General features: G+C 53.0%; 1 protein-coding gene across 1 annotated transcript; it reads left to right on the forward strand.

Annotated features, from left to right (window-relative positions):
- The first annotated feature begins 7768 nt into the window (after positions 1–7768).
- Positions 7769–11851, forward strand: CBX1 (chromobox 1). Its single transcript, XM_085313030.1, has 4 exons — positions 7769–7974; positions 8546–8723; positions 9525–9619; positions 10306–11851. The coding sequence occupies exons 1-4, from the start codon at positions 7835–7837 to the stop codon at positions 10448–10450; spliced, it is 558 nt and encodes a 185-aa protein (XP_085169156.1). The 5' UTR covers positions 7769–7834; the 3' UTR covers positions 10451–11851.
- The last annotated feature ends 5835 nt before the right edge of the window (positions 11852–17686 follow it).

The raw sequence follows: 17686 nt of genomic DNA on the forward strand, positions 1-17686 counted from the left end.
TGGAGGGATGGTATTTGGGGTGCGAGTGTGTGGGGGTTCGGTATTTAGGGTGCGTGGAGTGGTGGTGGGGTTGTTGGCAGGGGCTGTGCTGCTCCAAGGGGCTGCAGGGGAGGAAGGAGCAGCGCTTCGGAGCGAGGAGGGGCTGCTGGAGCGAGGAGGGGCTGCTGCGCTGGGGACAAAGCTGGGCTGGGAGGGAGGTTTGGGGAGAGGGCTGGAGGAAGCTGAGGGAGGTGCCGAGGCACTGGGCTGGGGGAGCCCTGCCTGGGGGCACGAGGTGCCTTTGGGCAGAGGAGGACGGCGTGTGTCGGCGTGCTGGGGAAGGCTGTGCCTTGGGAAGGGTCTGATCCACGAGGAAGGAAATGTGGGAGTACGGAGCCACYGCAGAGGGTGTGGGAAAAGGAGGCCTGGCTGGGGGCGAGGGCTGAGGGCTGCGGGAGGGGGGCCGCTGCCCTGGCTGAGGGGAAGCCCATTTGGATGGGAAGGTGCTTTAAGAACTGGAGTAGAGGAGGGGAGGGACGCATTTCCTGAGGGGAGAGTTTCAAGAAAAGAACGAGGCTCTTGGGGGCTGGGAAAGGAGGAGGAATTAAGGCTGAGACCCCTCTGGAAATGAGGAGGGGATGAATGTCGGCTTTTTTTGGGGGGGGGGAGAGTGAGCGGGAAGCTGCTGAGAAGGCTGCAGGAGGGAGGATGGCAGAGAGCTGCCTGGGCGATCCGGGAGGTCGGGGGGCTGCGAGGGTGGAGGAGAGCTGATCGGGAGCGGATGDGAGGCTTTGGAGCGAGGGAATGCTGCTGGGGTGGGGGCTGGGGGGTGTACGTGAAAAGGGGAGATTGTGGTTGGAAGCTGGAAGCAGAAACTGCCCTGGGGAAGGGGAGGGGGAAGTGCAGCAGGGCCGGAGCTCCACCGCAGCCCGGGGTGGGTGTCAGCGAGCTGCCCGGTAGGAAGGGCTTTCTTTGGCCTCTCTGGACGGGGAGGAGATTTGGGAGCAGGGGCAGCTGAGGTGCACTTGGGTTAGGAGTCATAAACATGTGCGGTAAGTGTAGGACTCCTGGTAAGGGAAGATGATGGAGCTGAAATGGGATTTGCCTCTGCAGGCAGGAAGTGTCGTTCTGCTGAGAAAGTGGAAGCAATGGCATTACCCCAGGAGCACAGGGCCTGGCTGGGTGGGAAGCAGCAGGGTGACTGAGGAGTTTTGCTGGGGGAAATAGTCTGAAGCTGACCTACTCCCATGCAATCCAAAGGAGGAGATGGCAGAGACTGGAAGTGACCTGAGGAGTAGTATGGGCAGGGTGGCGCAGCGTGAGCATGAGAGGTGTCTCGGAGATGGGGAAGATCTCTGGGTGTTGGGGATGAAGGATTTGCAGGTGACAAGCACATATGCTGTCCCTAAATTGAGAGAGATCAAAATAAATGAACTTCCTAGCTGAAAAATTACAGGCTCTATCTTTGAAAAGCTTTATTAACTTAAAAAAAAAAAAAACTCTTGTGTGAGAGAGAAGGAAGGTATTTGTGATAGGTAAGTTTGCAGTTGATGGTCCCTGCTGGGTTTGCAGCCTCAGCATAGCTTCCTATTAGTACTCGAGATTTCAGTGGTAAAAATGATGAGAAACAGATGTGGCTGCTCTGAATTCAGTGTCCAACACAAGTGAAATGCAAAAATAACCAGGGGAGTGGCCTGTGAACCCCCGCAGTCAGCCTTGTCGACTTGAGGTGCTAGAAGCCTGGAGGAAGAAGCACGTGTAGCTGCTGAGAGGAGATGCATCCAGACGTGGTCCCTGTGTCTCTAGGCGTAAGTGTTGACTGAGGAAGGCGCTGCGAGGCTGAGGGCTGCTCTTGAAGCAGGAGGATCCTGGAAAGCTGGGACACTTAGGACAACGTTTTCTCGTCCTCATACACAAGAGAAGAACACAAATTCATGCTCTATTAGCATTTATCTGATCTGAGGGAGTTCAGAAATTCTGTCTGCCTTCATATACGTGGTGAACGTAAAATTCCTGTCTTTGTGACTGGAGTTTTTATTTCATGTTCCCTTTTTCTGTAGAGGGGAACTATTTCTACTGTTGTTTGTGTAGTTCTCTACGTCCAGAGGTATATTCTCTTATTGTGAACTGTGATTTTAACTGGAAATGATGTGGATGTGCTTTCAGGTTGTGGTGGTATGGTGTTTTTTYGGTTTGGTCTCTGCTCAAAGACTTGAGCTTTCACTCAAACTTTCTAGAAGTGTTTTCTGCTGTTTTCAGATTCTGGAGAGTGGAGGGCTTAATATGCTTGTTCCCACTTCAAAAGAAAGATGCCTGCTGCCTTTTCCTGGCGTGTGTGGAATAAACTTGGCATGCTCATAAGTCTTTAAAGAGATGTGTGATGCTAGCCAAGTTTGAGAAGGGCAGGAGGAGGAAATGTTTTAAGTTTAAAACTCATTAATGTTGAGCTGGACTGTTAATCCTTTAAGATTCAGTTAATGGAACTAGTCTGTATTCAAATTAAATCTCTAGGTCTTTGCGTTTTTCTTATGCTGGCCTTTGTTTCCATAGTTAAACTACAAAACTTTCTACTGAAAAATTTGTGCAAGGCATCTTAGAAGGATAYTAGGTAGAACTTTATGATCTTCCCTTCCAGCTAAAGGGAGTGAGTGTACTTGTCTGGTAGTGGTTTCACTACCTGGATGCAGTTCTCCCGAAGATCTCATGAGACAAGCGTGTGCTTTGCTCTGATTTATGGCAGTGATGTGCCCACGCTGTCGACTCTAGCTCTTGCTCCTCTCTCTGCTACTCCTGTCCCAATAAAGCAGGCTCTTGTATGCACCTTTGCACTGGGCCTCTTTATTCATGGCCTTTTATTGCCATTTAAATTCAAGTGTTTTAGATGTGTCCTGTATCATTTTCCTCATAGCTGCAGGCGTAGAAGTTATTTGTTCAATCTTCCACTATTCTGCTTTCCTCTTCACAAAGGATTCCAGCTTTGCCCTGAGCTTTAGATGGTAAGAAGCATCAAAAGGTAATGGAAAGTTTTAGCATAGACCCATCCTGAATTTGTCTCAAAATCATATTTTTCAGTATAAACCCAACTGTTTTCACATGATAAGTATAGAAAATTAAAGCTGATTTGAAGGAAAAATGTACTACAAGTGAGATCTCTTTGGGCTGGAATAATCAGCCCTAAATTCTGTAGACAAAAGCAGTTTCCCCAGAAACATGGTAGGTGTTGTCCACCCTTGCCAAAAGGTCTAGACAAAATGAAGTGACTTTGTTCTGTACCTCTGTGTGTAAGCACTCAGTACGAGTGAAATACATTTATTCCACAGCTCCAGCAGTGAAAGAGCAGAGTACAAAGCAAATTTGTGCTGTGCTGCCTTTCAGACCAGATGAGGGTTGTTCAACCGCTGCTTCTTTCTCCTGAGACTAGAAGGCAGCCAGTAGTTTGGGTGGTTGCAGCTAGTTTTCAGTAATTAAAATTGCAGGGTTTGGATGTTCCCAGTCACAAAAGGCTGAAATCTTTGGTTCCCCAGAAGCATTCCTGGCTTGGAGGAAAAGGGTGTGGGTGGGTGGGGGCAGCAGCTTAGATGCTTTGCAGATAAAGCCACCRTGCTAAGTTCAAACTACCCCTGGGGGCTGAAGTCCCTTTCTCGCCCTTTTGCTGCGTTCTTGACTGCAGTGCAGCGCCAGACCTGTGCAGCAGCTTGTCTCTGCTGCTGGCTCAAAAGCTAAAATCTCCACCAGGTCTAGCAGCGAATTCGGTGCCGTCTGCGCGCGCAGGCGRGATCCTCGCGACACGCGGGAGGTGGCGCAGGCCCGTGGAGGGGGGCGACACTGGTACTCTGTGGTATCCGTGCCCGWAACAGGAACAGGAAAATGTCTGCTGGAAGAAGCCGGAGGGACGGGCCCAGGGCGACTGGGGAGCCAGTGTGCCGAAGGCTTAAGGATAGTTGCCGCCACTCTGTGCTCCTGGCCTTGGACTTGCATCTTCTCTGCCCAGGACTTACCACAACAAAATGATGGATCCGCAGTGCAGTTCTTTCCTTGCCTTGCTCTCCTATGTTTCTCCTTTTCCAGGTAGCTCTTTCCACGCCTGCCTGTCCTGCACCACCTCTGGCTTTAGCGACGCCCGTCTGAGCTCGTCTTGGCCAGGCTCTGCTGGTAGGCTTAGACTCCTTGATCCAGTTACTTTCTTAGGAAGCCTACCAAGTGGCCTGGTAATCTTGCTGAGCGTCCTTAGGTACTTTATAAAAACAAGGCCCCCTCCAAGTGATAAGCACAACATTTTTTGGCTAAAATCCTCTTGTCTGCTGTTGAAAAGAATTCCCTGCCAAGAGAGGGAGACCCCAAGCTCTTGCCCCTCCAGGCTCTCTGCTTTGGAGGAGTTTGCCAGTTGCAGTCGAGGCAAGCTGGTGGAAATCCTCCCYGCCGTGGCGTGCTCGTCCCTGCCCCCTTCCCCGAGCGCGGGAGAAAGGAATTGCCTGAAGAATTCCGGAGTGAAACACGATCTCCCGGCTTCCTGCTGCAGCGCTGGCTCCTTCTCGGGGATTAGAGGCCGGCGGCCCAGGCTTTGCATTGTGCTGCACACCAGCTGAGGCGGTGCCAAGCAGCCTGGCCTCCTCGGGAGGCCACAGGCAACCTGGAGCCTTGCTGCTTTGGGGTCGCCTCCGTCTGGCGTCTGATTAAAGACCCTGTCAGTGTAGTTCAGAAGGGAGAAGCCTGTCTGATGCATGGTCTCATATGGCTTCATTCTGGTGGGCTGTTTCCAGCTTTTTTTCTTTTTCTTTTTTTTTTCTCCCCTGTAGAATAGGACATAAAAACCTTGTCCCTGGAGGGCTGAGTGTCCTCTGGTATTTAATATGAGATCCGTGAAGGAAGAAATGCCTGTCTGGGAATATGCCTAGTGCCACTCCCGGCTGGTCTTCACATGGCAGGGAACTTCTTAGCTCTTCATTAAATACTTAAAGCAGGCTTGGTGTCCACCTTTGGGTGACACTGCGGCTCTGCAACCACAGGTGAGCACGAGCAGTACCAGAACAAGCTCTCCCCTGGTCCTGTCTGCTCCTCAGAACCTGCAGCCTGTTTAGCTGCTGACCCCTGTTCTCAGACCACTGCTCAAAAAAAAAAAAAAAAGAAGATAGGCTAGGGAGAAACCTACTGCTGGACGTGAACAGAAGAAGGAGAAGACTTGGAACACAAAGCACTTGCTCTCAGGCATTGAGACCTTCAGTTTGCTCAGTGATTATTGAACACCCTGCARTGGTTGAAGCTACTTTGGTCTGGCTTTCATTGCTGCTTTTTTTTGCCCAGGTCTGTAAGCAGCCCAAGCACAAGGGGCCAGGGGAGGGGAAAGTGTTCAAGTATTTTGCYTTCTGCCCCTCCACCCCCATTGCCATCAAGCGCAAGGCTCGGTGGGTTACGTTGAGGCTGGCACGTGCAGAGGCGGAGGGTGAAGGGAGGATGTCTGCCTACCGGCGAGCACCGCACAAGGCACCGCGTGCTGAGGAGAGGAAACCCCAGCACGGACACGRCTTGTACGCCAAGGTCAGGTCAGAAGAAGCAGTGCCATAGCAGAGTCCAAAATATAAACAAGTTGGTCCGGCGTGTGCCAGATAGAGAAGTGCTTCCTTCTCGCCCTGCCCTTTTCCATGCTCCTTGGCTACCCTCGAGCCCGGGGTACYGGACAGCAGGAGACAGAGGGTGGTCTGTAGCGGGCAGGCGCAGCCCTGCTCATTCGCATCCCCTCCGCTCTAGCTTCTGGTGGTCTGAACTAGTRGGTGTGTGTTTTGAGCCTTGTGGGGCTTGTTTTTAAGCCTTCTTCAGACGTGTCACGCTAATGACAGCTGCTCAACTCAGCGCTGTCTTGGACAAAAGGGAGCTCGTCTAGCTGTACCCTGAGAGCTGAGACTGTTGCTTAACTCTGACATCTCCTTCAGTCAGGGTAAAGCTGCAGGATTTTTGTTTTGTTGTAAACCAACATCATTTTCTGTAGACTTTGCCAGATGAAATGTATTCTGCAAGATTCAGGATAACCTGAGCTGCAAAAATTGTCACTCCTAGGAAGGTAATGTTTGACCCACTCGCCAGTCGTTTTGCTTGGCAGAAAATACTGTAACAAAAAAAAAGTCATGTTCCTTCGCACTTAAGCAGTGAAAGCTCTCTGGGCAGCTCTTCAGCAGGGTGGGGAGATTAAGAACAGCTCCTCTGGGGAGGCTACAGAACGGGTATGGGGCAGTTTTGCTTGTGTTGCCCCCTTTGCCCCTGCGACAGCAGCTGTAGCAGGTGGGAGCCTCGCAATCTGCGGACCCTTCGGTCTGTCAAAGCAGCGCAGCTTCCCTGGTTCTGTTCAGCATCCTCCACTAAGGCAAACTTCTTTGGAGCAGAAGCTGATGATGAGATCAGAGTATTAGAGGGCTCTGTATTTTTCTTCCTCCTGAAGGAAAAGCCTTTCCCCGGGTCCCCTTCCTGTATGAACTGATGCGCCTTCGGTACGGCCCTTCTGGCAGCCTCCCCGTGGGGCTCTGTGCTGCCGCTCGTGACCCCCACTGCGGTGCTGGGACCTGTCGGTGTAACTCACATCTCGGGAATGTCTCAAAGAGGCTGCCGAAGAGCGTTTTTGTGGAGTGGTGGCACGCGTACCAAAGTCGCCTGCCGTGCACAGACGTACGGGGCGGTGAGCGGACGTGCTCTTGCACCTTGGGGATGGACTGCAGTCCCGGGCAGCTGGGGAGGGAGACTCTGGCTCTGGAGGTGCCATGCGGCGCTGCTGCTGCTGCTGCGGGCTGGGTCTGAGCAGGGAAGTGGGGCCTCTCGGTGGGTTTTGGCTCTCCGAGGTGTATCGTTTCAGGCCGGGGGAAGTGCCTGGCTGGTTGGCAGCGTGGTTCTTCCTCTGCAGTCTCCCCTCGCACAAGTAGGACGCACAGAACAGCTCTAAGTGCTGCACCTTACTGTGCATTAGCTTCACCGGTATGTGGTTTACCTTGGGCTGTGTAAGGTCAGAGAATACTCCTATCCCTCCATCCTTTCTGCTTCCCAGTAAGCACTGGAGATACATGCAGGAATTTTTGACCCTCTGATCAGTTCTGGAAGAGGAGGGAAAAAYCCATCTTTTGGGTGGGTGAGTTAGGTAAATATCCCAGAGTGCAAGTGCACAAACCAGCAAAGAAGTGAAAATTGGGAGCTTGCTATCAGGGATTGTGATTTGACTTTAACTTGGATTAGCTATTTATTAACTTTTAATTAATATCAGTAGTGTGTTGTCTCTGCCATATAGCTTTATAAAAGCTTTCTATGGCTCCAGACAAGGTTGAGCTAAGCTGAGGGGAAGAAAGTTGATGTGTGAGGGTCAGTAAAATGAAGAAAGAGGAGAGAGCAGATTGAGAGGAGATGCATGTCCTCTGCAGAGGAAGGACAAGACTTAGAGTAGCTGGCTTAGGGTGCTGCTTCATTTCTGAAGGCTGATGGGCAACACGGGAGCAGTGAGGGTGAGACAGGGGTGTGCAGAAGAGGAAGGCAATATATGAGCAGGGTCAGGCAGAGTCTTGGTGGGGTTGGTGGATGGGGTACTGGGGAGACAAAAAGGCCGAAGCTGCGTGTTAAAAAGGTGTCGTGTAAACGTAGCAGCTTCTGCTGGAGATTCCTGTTTACCTGTTGACTGGCAGGACCACTCTGGCCCATCTCTCTGTGTTYGCCTATTTTGTACGTGCCGGTTTTCTTCAAAAGCAACACTCCAGTGCTGTGCTCTGCGTCTGTATATCCATTGTGTCTGCTTCCTGGCAAAGGCAAACCTGACCTTGACACACGCCTGTGGTTCCTTCGCCTCTTTTAGCAGCGTCGCCCGTAAGCTGAAAAGCTGGCCAGCACAATGGGAAAAAAGCAGAACAAGAAGAAAGTGGAAGAGGTCTTAGAGGAAGAAGAGGAGGAGTATGTGGTGGAGAAGGTCCTGGATCGGCGAGTGGTAAAGGGCAAAGTGGAGTATCTGCTGAAGTGGAAAGGCTTCTCAGAGTAAGTGTCTCCGTGTGTGCGGTGTCCAGAGGGCTGGTGCTGCAGGGATGGGTGCTGGGCTGCTCTGATACAAATTTGGGGGTCACATATCTCTTCTGCTAGTGGTTTCCTGAGCTTCTTGGAGCAGGTGGCKTAGTCTCCTTGTCTGCAAAATGTTGCTAACAGGCTAAAGGCAGCCATAGTAACAAAAAGAGCAGTAACCACACGTCAGGCTCTAAMGCAGGAGAACTGTGTGAACACAGCTAGGTGAGAAAGCCCTGTGCCCTGCCTTGCAAACAGGCTGTCCAGGACATTGGTCCAGTGGGCTTTCTCTCCTCTAACCTAGTATGAAGCAAGTAGCCAGATAAAATAATACAAATTTATGTCCTGAGAAGGGAAATYAATCTGCCCTGTCTCTGGTCTTCCTGCCCAGATAAGGGCAGAGAACTGTTTCATGAGGCAAGAACACCAGCATCCAGACTTCTGCTTCTCTCGGCATCTCCACATGGCCTAGTGTCTGGGACTTTTCTTGGCAGCGAAAGCTGCAGCGAGCTCTCCTTATGTAAAGCTAATCTGTTGTGTTTGATTGCAGTGAGGATAACACATGGGAGCCAGAAGAGAACCTCGACTGCCCAGACCTCATTGCAGAGTTCCTTCAATCCCAGAAAACTGCACACGAGACTGAGAAGTCTGAGGGAAGCAAACGCAAAGCAGAATCTGACACGGAAGATAAAGGGGAGGAGAGCAAACCAAAGAAGAAGAAGGAGGAGGTGAGGCAGCTTGATAGGAGGGGATTTTCTGTTCACCTCCTTTCCCCATTTTTGGCAYGGTGTCAAGTGGTAGAGCAGCCACACTCTAAAACCTTAGTCAAACACTTCTGCTTAGAGAGAAGAATATTCCAATTCTRTGAGGCACGGCTTTTGAAAAGCAATAGCTCTCTGGGGCAGGGATTAGCTCTTCTCTGAGCCAGACCTCCTAGTAAATCTACAGCCAGTTCTAGGACTAAACTGAAAAGAACAATCCTTCATCCAAAAGGGCGCGCAGCCCCTAGAACAGTGAAAGCTGTACTACAACGTCTCTTGAGGAACTGCACAAGGGGTGGAAAAGAGGGCAATGATTGCTTGTTGCTCCTTGAAGAGGGGGAGCGAGGGGGAACGGAGAGCCTCCGGCTTGGGGTGCTCTTAGCTACTTTGGAAAAAGGCCCAGAAAAAGGCTCTGTATCTGGCTTTCACCTGGGGAGCTGCTGAATCGTAGCCAGCACAAACAGTTTGATCTGCAGGGCCTTGGGATGGTGCAAAACCACAGCCTTGGAAATCAGCTCCACTGCYTGCAGCATGAGTGAGGTGCTCTGCGCTCTCCCTGGGGCCTGTCAGGAGGTCACCGCAGTGCAGCGGTCATACACACCTGCATGGTCTGCTGAGAGGTCCCCAGGCCTTAGGCATCATGGTCCAGACATCTGATACGTGGGCCCTTTCTGAATAGCCATCCTGGAGACTAGTGTGCCCTAGTGATCATAAATGGGGCCATGAAAGCCACCCTTTGATGCTACAAGTGGAAATTTTCTCTTTCAGTCGGAGAAACCACGAGGCTTTGCCCGGGGGTTTGAGCCRGAGAGGATCATTGGTGCCACAGATTCCAGCGGGGAGCTCATGTTCCTGATGAAGTGGTGAGTGTGTCTTTGTGTCTGTCACTTCTTCACTTATTCTGTGCCAGAGAGGGAAGGACCTGCGCCTGGGGAGTCCCTGCTACCTGGCATGAAATCTCTCGCGATGGCGCTGCTGCCTGAGGCGACCCTCTGCGCTGAGGCTAACGTGGATGTGAAACGAGCAGGTAGGGCCCTTGGGATTGCGTGGCTCTTAAGATGTCCCCCCGCAGCAGGCGCGAGCTTGGGGAGAGAGAGGGGCATGATGTCATGGCGCGGGCCTCAGGTTCGGAAGGCTGCACCCAGCGGAGAGCCGCGACGATGACCGTGTCCCCCTTCGGCTGTAGTGGAGCAGGGCTTGTCGCTGGCGCAGGTGGGAGCCAAACCAGAGTCAGGCACAGGTGTGGGACTCGTTTGCTTTTGGACTGTCTCAGGAGTACAGAGTGGCTGGGGACAGGCTGCAGCTTTGATTTGGCTTCTCTTCCCTGTCCCTTACAACTCAGAGCTGAACTCACGCCTGAATTTTTGCTGGGTTCACGTGCTGCTTCTCCCTGCTCCAGAACCTCTCGGGGCAATCGCTYGGAACCCCCGAACGGCTCAGGGATTCCTCCGTCTACCTGCTGCTTCTCAATTTTCTCTGGTGTCTGGTGTCCGTTTCTTCCACCTCCCCTCTGCAGCCCCCTAACTTGCACCTCTGCTCTGGCCTGTAGGAAGAACTCTGACGAGGCCGACCTGGTGCCTGCAAAGGAAGCCAACATCAAGTGCCCCCAGGTGGTCATCTCATTCTATGAGGAGAGGTTGACATGGCATTCCTACCCCTCAGAGGATGATGACAAGAAAGAGGACAAGAACTAACCCCTGGCACCCACTCTGGCCAGCCTTTGTATAAAGATCTGAACTGTGGGTTTGAGCAAGAGGGAGAGAACGCAGCTCTACTCGGTTGGGAGCGTAGAGATGGCTGGAGAAGATGCCCTTTGAAGAGACCAGTATGGTTTCTGTGCCCTGCAGCTGCTCAATTGCTCTGTGCAGCTTCATGCTGCGTACAGATTCAAACCAGCCCGGCTTGATTGGGGGGAGGGAAGGGCAGGGGATACCGGGATTTGGGGGGTTGGGATGTTTGTTTCAAGGCTGTCTATTTTGCAGCTTGTGGGAGAGGAAACAAAACCCCTTCCATGAAGGACTATCACTGGTGATGGGTGGGCTGGGGAAAGGGAGTGCAGATGGATACTGCTTCTTCTTCAAAGACCATCTCGGCAACCCACAGCCTTCTTCCCAATAGTGTTAACTCTGCATTTTTACGGCGTAGCATGTGTGTAGGTTTTTTCTTTTGCTATTTACTGGTGTATCAGTTTGGGGGGCTGGGGGGAGGGATGTGGGGGAAATGGGTCTCTTGTTTAATTGGGCAGGGAGGGAGGGAGGGAGATAAGGTCTGGTGACAATGTTCTAGATCATTTCCAGATCTTTTTTAGAACCTGAATTAAAAAAGAAAAAAAAAAGGCCCAGTATTGGTGACAGAACTAGAGAGACAGGGACACTGATACGAGACTGAAACTGTGAATGTCCAGATCTCTGGAGCTAAGGTCCTCAAAACCCGGAGAGCAATTTTTACAGGGGGTGGGGGGTGATGGGAGACTTGTGAAAATGCAAATTTGTGATTCGTATTGTCCTGAAACAGAACTGCCAGTTACTGACACATGCATTGTATGTGGGAGGGTGGGCTTCAGGGAGGGAATGGATTTTAACCCCTTAAAAGCCTTTCTACCCTTCTTTCCGTTATAAGGTGCTATTTCTCAAAATTAGGGGGAGACTTCTGACTACTTGTTCCTTTTCTCACCTTGATCTGACTGTCCAGCCGGCAGCATTGGGAGCCCTTTAATTGTCATGTGGGAGGGAGAGGAAATCAACAACAGCACAAGCAAAATCAATTCCATATTCTCATATAACAAGTGATTGTTTGTAGAAGACCAGATTTTGGCTCTGGAGCCGGATATGTTACCCTGAATCTTCTGAGCTTTTTAAATCAGATTTATTAAAAATACTGAACTATTTAATGTCTGGAGTCATGAGCCCCACCAGACTCCTGGCACCTCCTTGTAGGGTGGTATGTATCTAGACTTGCATTGTACAAACCTTTTTTTAAAAGCATGTGTTTAGGTTTCTGTGAAAACGTTGTTTAAATGTAAAGTACGTGTTTGGATTTTAACTTCATACCAAGCTCTGTCAGTTTTTTGTCTCAATAAAATTTTAGATTTATAATCTTGATTTTTTTCTTCTCTACCTTGCCTCTTCCTCCAGCTCTTTGTGCATGAGATCAGTGACGAGGTGTAGAGCRGGTCGTGGAGGGAAGTTAGCCGGCGCTTGTGGTTTGTCCTGAACCAGGTTAGATCCGATGCAGCCCAGGTTAGCTGGTGTCACTGATCTAGGTGTCGACAGCAACAGGAACTTTGGAGCAGCGGACGGAAGGTTCTTGCTTATTTTGACTTCCATCTGAAGAGGAGGAGTGTCGTAGAGGTTAGTGTCTAGAGGCCTCAGTCAAGCCTTCCCCTGGAGACGAGAAGACTAGCTGTGAGTTGGGACTTTGGTTGAAGTAGCAAGATGCCGCTGGAGCCRGGTGTGCGCGCTGCACGTGTTCCTGGTCCGGGATCCAACACCAGACTTGCCAGTGACATTGGGTAAGTGACTCTTAGTTCAATTTCTGTTTGAATGTTTAGCAGACTTTGTCATTTTACRTTTATGGACCTTTGGCTACTCACAATGTCAAGTTTTTAAAGTTCTGGCCATGATTCTGGTAACTGTTTAAGTGAGGTCGTTTCCATCTTTAGCCACAAAGTTCTTGGTATGGCCTTGCTAAGAGGCCACGAACTCTTGTGTATGAAGAAGGGAAATCTTGCCTCCTCTGCTCAGTCCATCGACACTCCCTACAGTCGTACGGATRGACCGTAGCAACCTCTACAGCAGAGCCCACGCAGCAGCAGTCGAGAGCTTTCCTGAGAGGTGGGTTGTGGTTGCTGGCTCACCGCTTTGAGTGTTCCCAGGCAGAAGCAGTGAGGTTACTGTGTGGTGTTTGGCACTGAACGGTGGCTCTGCCAACCCATCACTAACAGTTATTGAGTGCTGCAAAACTCTGCAGCCAGTTGAAATCCRGGTTATTCATAACAGCGCAGCCTATACCCAGTGGTACGATGAAATGTCTTCCCTGCCCCGGCAGCCAGCAGAAGCAGCAATTAAACCTGTATTAATCACTGGAGATGGAGGGAGTAACGTCCACTTAATTGAACGTAAGAAGGCTGCAATTCCGTGGGGAGGCTCCGGGGAGATCGATCACGGCAGGTAGCTGGAGGATGCGCGTTGCCGGACCCTGGAGGTGGGCGTGCAGCCTCGCGGAGCTCGTGGGGCTCCCGCGCGAGCGCGCCGCGCTCACGACGCAGCRGGTCCAGCCCTGCGGTCGGGGCGGGCAGGCGTCGGAGCCCTCGGTACTGGCCGTCTCCAGCTTTGGCRCTTTGTGAGCTTGGTGGTTCACCTGCCGGTGCCTGAAACTGAGGCATGAGAAAATAGCCTGACTCTTGTGAAGTGCTCGGAGGTGCCCGAGTGCGTCGCGCCTGGCAGGCGCAGCGTGGCGGTCCTCCCCGGGCTGGCGCCTGGGCTGCCTGACGCGGGGCAGGACAGTGGCGGGGGCAGAAACGAGGGCCGCCTCAGCGAGACGGCTCCTGCCGAGCTGCCTGACCTCCGTGCCGAGGAGCAGCGCGGCAGCCGGACGCTTGTTAAAACGGCCGTTTCGCCGCGGCTCTCGCCGAGATCACAGACGCGGGGCCCTGCTGGTGGCTAAGTGCTTCCTGCTTTGGAAGATGAAAGGTCTGCGCTTCACCTGATTACGGGCTGGCGGGCAGCCTGCGCCTCTGACAGCGCGTGGCACGACGTGGAAGCGACAGTAGTGTGGGTAGGGAGCYGTTTCAGCTCCCGTTTTGCCTGCCCCTCTTGCTACCCGCAAGGGCCGGTGCCGGCTGCCCAAAGCGGGACGTGACAGGCACGGGCAGGGAGCCGGAACTAGGGGGGTTTTGTCAGGCTGATTTTCATCCTGGTTTTGTTGCTCTGAGATGKAGCAGGGTTGGAGCTGGGGAGCAGCTCTGTGGTCACCTGCAGGCTGCGGTGCCCGGGGGACTTGCTGTTCCGTACGCGTGAGCAGGACGAGGGTGAGCGGAGGAGCGCAGATCGGAAGCGAACGATCCCATTCTGCRACGGCGGCAGCAAAGGGGCTTGGAGCTGGGCTCCAAAAGGAGCCGTGGAGAGCAAGCCCCGGCTCCTGTGTGCTTGGAAACTAAAGACTTGGTAGAAAGATTTACCCTCCTCTGTGAAGTCTGAGTGCCCTCTGGGCCCTGTTTTCCTTCTCTAGGTAGGGAAAGGGGACTGAACCCCTCCGGGAGGGCTGTAATGTTCTCGTAGCATCACCAGGGCAGGTGAAAGTCATTCTAAAACATCCCCTGAAGCAATAGCTGAAATAAATACCCTAGAGTGCGGGAAGAGACTGGAACCACCTCCGAATACTCACTTTAGTGCCTCAGGTTCCCTTTGGCTGAGATGTTCTTGTGTGTGGAGCTGGCCCGGGCTCAACTGCCAGCTAACAGCAGGAGTAGATAAACTCTTCCAGTCCCGTAAGTAGAGATTTCAACCTTGAGGAAACTGCGCTGGGCCCTTGTGGCCCTTTGGCCACCTGGTGGAAAGCCAGACTTTGCTTCTCTCGGTGAAGGCAAAGCACGGCTGACCGTGTGCTTTCTGCTTGCTCTTCTGGTACAGCAAGTAAGTGCCAGGGTCTGGCCAAGGAGGGTGTCCGAGCCTGGTGGGGCCAAGGTTTGCTTCAGCCTCAGCTTCCTTTCTTTGCCCTCCTCCTTTTTCCCCCWTAACTTGTCACCCCAAGTTCCAGACTGCTTTTCGTAGGCTCTGTTAATTAAGTAATCGATTCAGGGATGCAGGAAGTGCTACATAATACTCATACCCCCACTAACGATGACACGAGAAATCTCAGGGCCTCCAAGCAGCTAGTATCAGTAAGGTGGTGGGTATTAAAGCCTTGGAGAAAGGACTCTATAGCTATAAAAATATAAGGGATGCTGAGCCATAAGGAAGGACTCCTAAAATGCTTCTTTCTGCTTTATTGCAACTATTCTCCCCATCGAGGCTGCTGCTGAYGCGTCAGTGGCTCCTAGGACCAGTTTTCCTTACCGGGTTTCTTTCATAAAGAGCAGACGGCTGGACAAGATGCGAGTAGTCTTCAGCAGGGCCCACGGTCCTTCCTSGCTGGCCGGGAAGTCCTTCGGCAGCAGCAGCCTGGTTTAAATGCAGCCAGCTTGCGTGCTGTAGCTGCTTGCTGGCATCTCTGCCCAGCCTGCTGGCCTCCAGCAGCTCGGTCTGCTCGCTGCCTTCTCCCCTGGCAGAGCCCAAACCTTTACGTGCAGCAGCAGTAGAGTCGGAGCCTGCCCTTGAGCCTGGCTGGACATTAACTGAGCAGCGGGGCCCAGAAATGACGAGCCCTGCCCGGGGAAAGGGCCGCAAACAAGAGGCCCGAGCCAAGGCGAAAGCCAAACTGGCAACCGCCCGCCGGCTGGCAGCCAGGCGGCCCCGCGGCTCGCCCCAGCGGGCAGCGAGCTGGGGCCGGCCGCAGCGCAGCTGCTGAGCCCGGGGTTCGGCAGCGCCCTTCGGCGGGCTGCGGGGCAGGACTGGGGCGCTTGGAAACACTAATCCCCGCGAGCGTGACGGGCTGGTTCTCCTCGTGCCTGCCAGGCTTGCCTGGGCCTAGTCCTTCGCGGGGGGAGGCAGCAGCTAGCCTGCAGAGCATGATATAAATATACCCGTGATTGAGTAAACTTTGGCTCTGTAACCAACGCTACAGCCTAAACCTGTCAGGAAGGTGGGGCTTGGGTAACATAGCAGCAGCACCGACTCGAGCTGYGAGAGGGAACGGATTCTTTTTCTCTAGCTGTGCTGATGCCATTTGCTTGCCCAACAGGAAAGCAGGACTTCGAGGCCTGGCTCCCMAAACTTAAGCACTGACGAGCGTGGCCCGGCCGCGCTGAAGCCCATGTGGCCACCGCTGCGGGCGGGATGGAAGCTGGCCCCGGCTGCGTCCCTGCCCTTTAATTACTGCAGCTCTGGAGGTGGCTTTGGCTGGTGGACCGGGGACTTTCTCCACGTGGGGTCGGTCACTGACGCTGTGCAACCAACCCCCGTGAGCCAGTCCTTCCCTCTGCCGCGTATCCCGCAAAAAGTGCGGGACAATCCCTGCCTCTGGGGGARACCCTCCACTTTGAGGCTGGTGAGTGGGCAGCAGAGCCTGAAGGGCTGCATTAACTTCACTTAAGGCTTTTTATTAGTATAGATGTGGCGGAGGTAGGTGAGGCTCCCCCGAGAACACTGGCGCTGCCGTCCGCAGGAACAGCAGCGGAGGGCAGCTGCGGATTTTAACTAGAAAAGCACTTTGCTTTCTTAAAGCAAGCAGGTATTACGGTGAAGTGGGGGGGGGGGGAGGAAAACAACTAGCTGAGTCGCAGCTGCCTCCCTTGCCCACAAATACCACAAAACAAGAGTCTTTCCTTTCCCTCCCCTCTGGGGTTCCTACCTGCAGGCTGCGAAGAGAGCGGCTCCCTCCCCGGCCCCGGACAGCCACTGCCACCGAGGACAGGGCTTGTGCCTGGAGGCAAAGCAGCCAGGTGCTGCTGTGCTTGAGAAGGACCCAAAGAAGCAGCTGCTTAGTTTCTCTTAACACATTTTATCTTAAAAAAAAAATCCATGAAACAAATACTCATACAGTGAATAAGCCGTTTTATTTTTGTCCTGTGCTCACACAATCTCTCTTCTTTCCCTGACAGGTCACAGTCCATTAAAATAAAGTTTCTAAGAGGAAAATAATTTAAAACATACACGCAGGGCTCCATTCCAACCTCCCCGCACCCACCACATCTCCACTACTTGTGCTTCGTCTCCCACGTAAGTAAAGCCGTTGAATCTCAGAAGCTTGGGAAGAGACCGTTTGGTCCCAGCTCGTTCATCTTGTGCCATTCAGGGGCACGGTGAATCCACTGAGCGCCCCGCAGGTCTCTCACCCTGATGCTCTCTGAGATGCAACCGCTTTCCCCATAGCCTGGAAAACACCCACGACAGCAGACACCTTCCCTGGCGGCAGCCCTGCACCGCCGCGGCCTTCCCAGGCCTCCAGAGCAGAGGTTGGTTTCCCTCTTGCATTACAAGGTTTCCTTCCCTTAAGTCACCACCCCGAGTCTTTCTGCAGATGCGCTGGTTTCCCCACAGTGCTCTGCCCTCACCCCTTATCACATGCACAGGACGGGCTAGGAAAGCCATTTTAAGCTTTTTCAGTTGCTGGTAAAGTCAGTACACTCCCAGCTGTGCTATATTGTAAATACAGCTTCTAGGATTGTCTCCGTCTCGGAGACCAACAGTGATCAAGGCACTACCCCCACCCCCCTCCTTAAAGGAAGTCAGACCAACACCTAGGGACAGAAGAGAATCCTATAATGTGATCACACGGTTACACTGAATCTTTATGGCAAAGAGAACATTTAGCAGCTTTGAACATTTGGGCTTCTCCCTTTTACTCAACACAAGCACTCTAGACCCTATAGGGAAAACAGGGCTGAAGCCCTAAAAATCAAAGCGCGGTTAAGAAACAGGAATCCTAACAGATGTCTAGTTCTATAAGTGACGAGCCCATGTCCCGGGGTAGGAACCCTCCGCTCCCGTTGTGCTCTACGCCGACTGGAATTGCCACTCCCCAACCCCACGCCCTGGGGCGCTCCGGCCCCCCGCCTCCCCCCAGCAGCCGGCTCCCCACCAGTGAGCCGGCTGCGGGGGTGCTGGCGCCCGCCCCTCCCCGTGTCCCCCCAAGCGGTTCCTCAGCCAGTCCGTGGGAGAAGGCAGCGTTTGCATGCAGGCGGCTGCGTGCCTTCTCATCTAACGCATCTCAGCGTCCCAGCGCCCAGCACGGCGCTGGCGCGGCGGCAGTGACATGCTCTGTGAGGTTGGTGGGGGATGCGTAGCGCGTTGGTTCTGTTAACCCTTTCCAGCGCCACCCCCCTCCCCCTT

Source organism: Rhea americana, unplaced genomic scaffold, assembly GCF_003343005.1.
Source record: "Rhea americana isolate MKP2758 unplaced genomic scaffold, rheAme1 scaffold_374, whole genome shotgun sequence".
Classification (NCBI taxonomy): Eukaryota; Metazoa; Chordata; class Aves; order Rheiformes; family Rheidae; genus Rhea; species Rhea americana.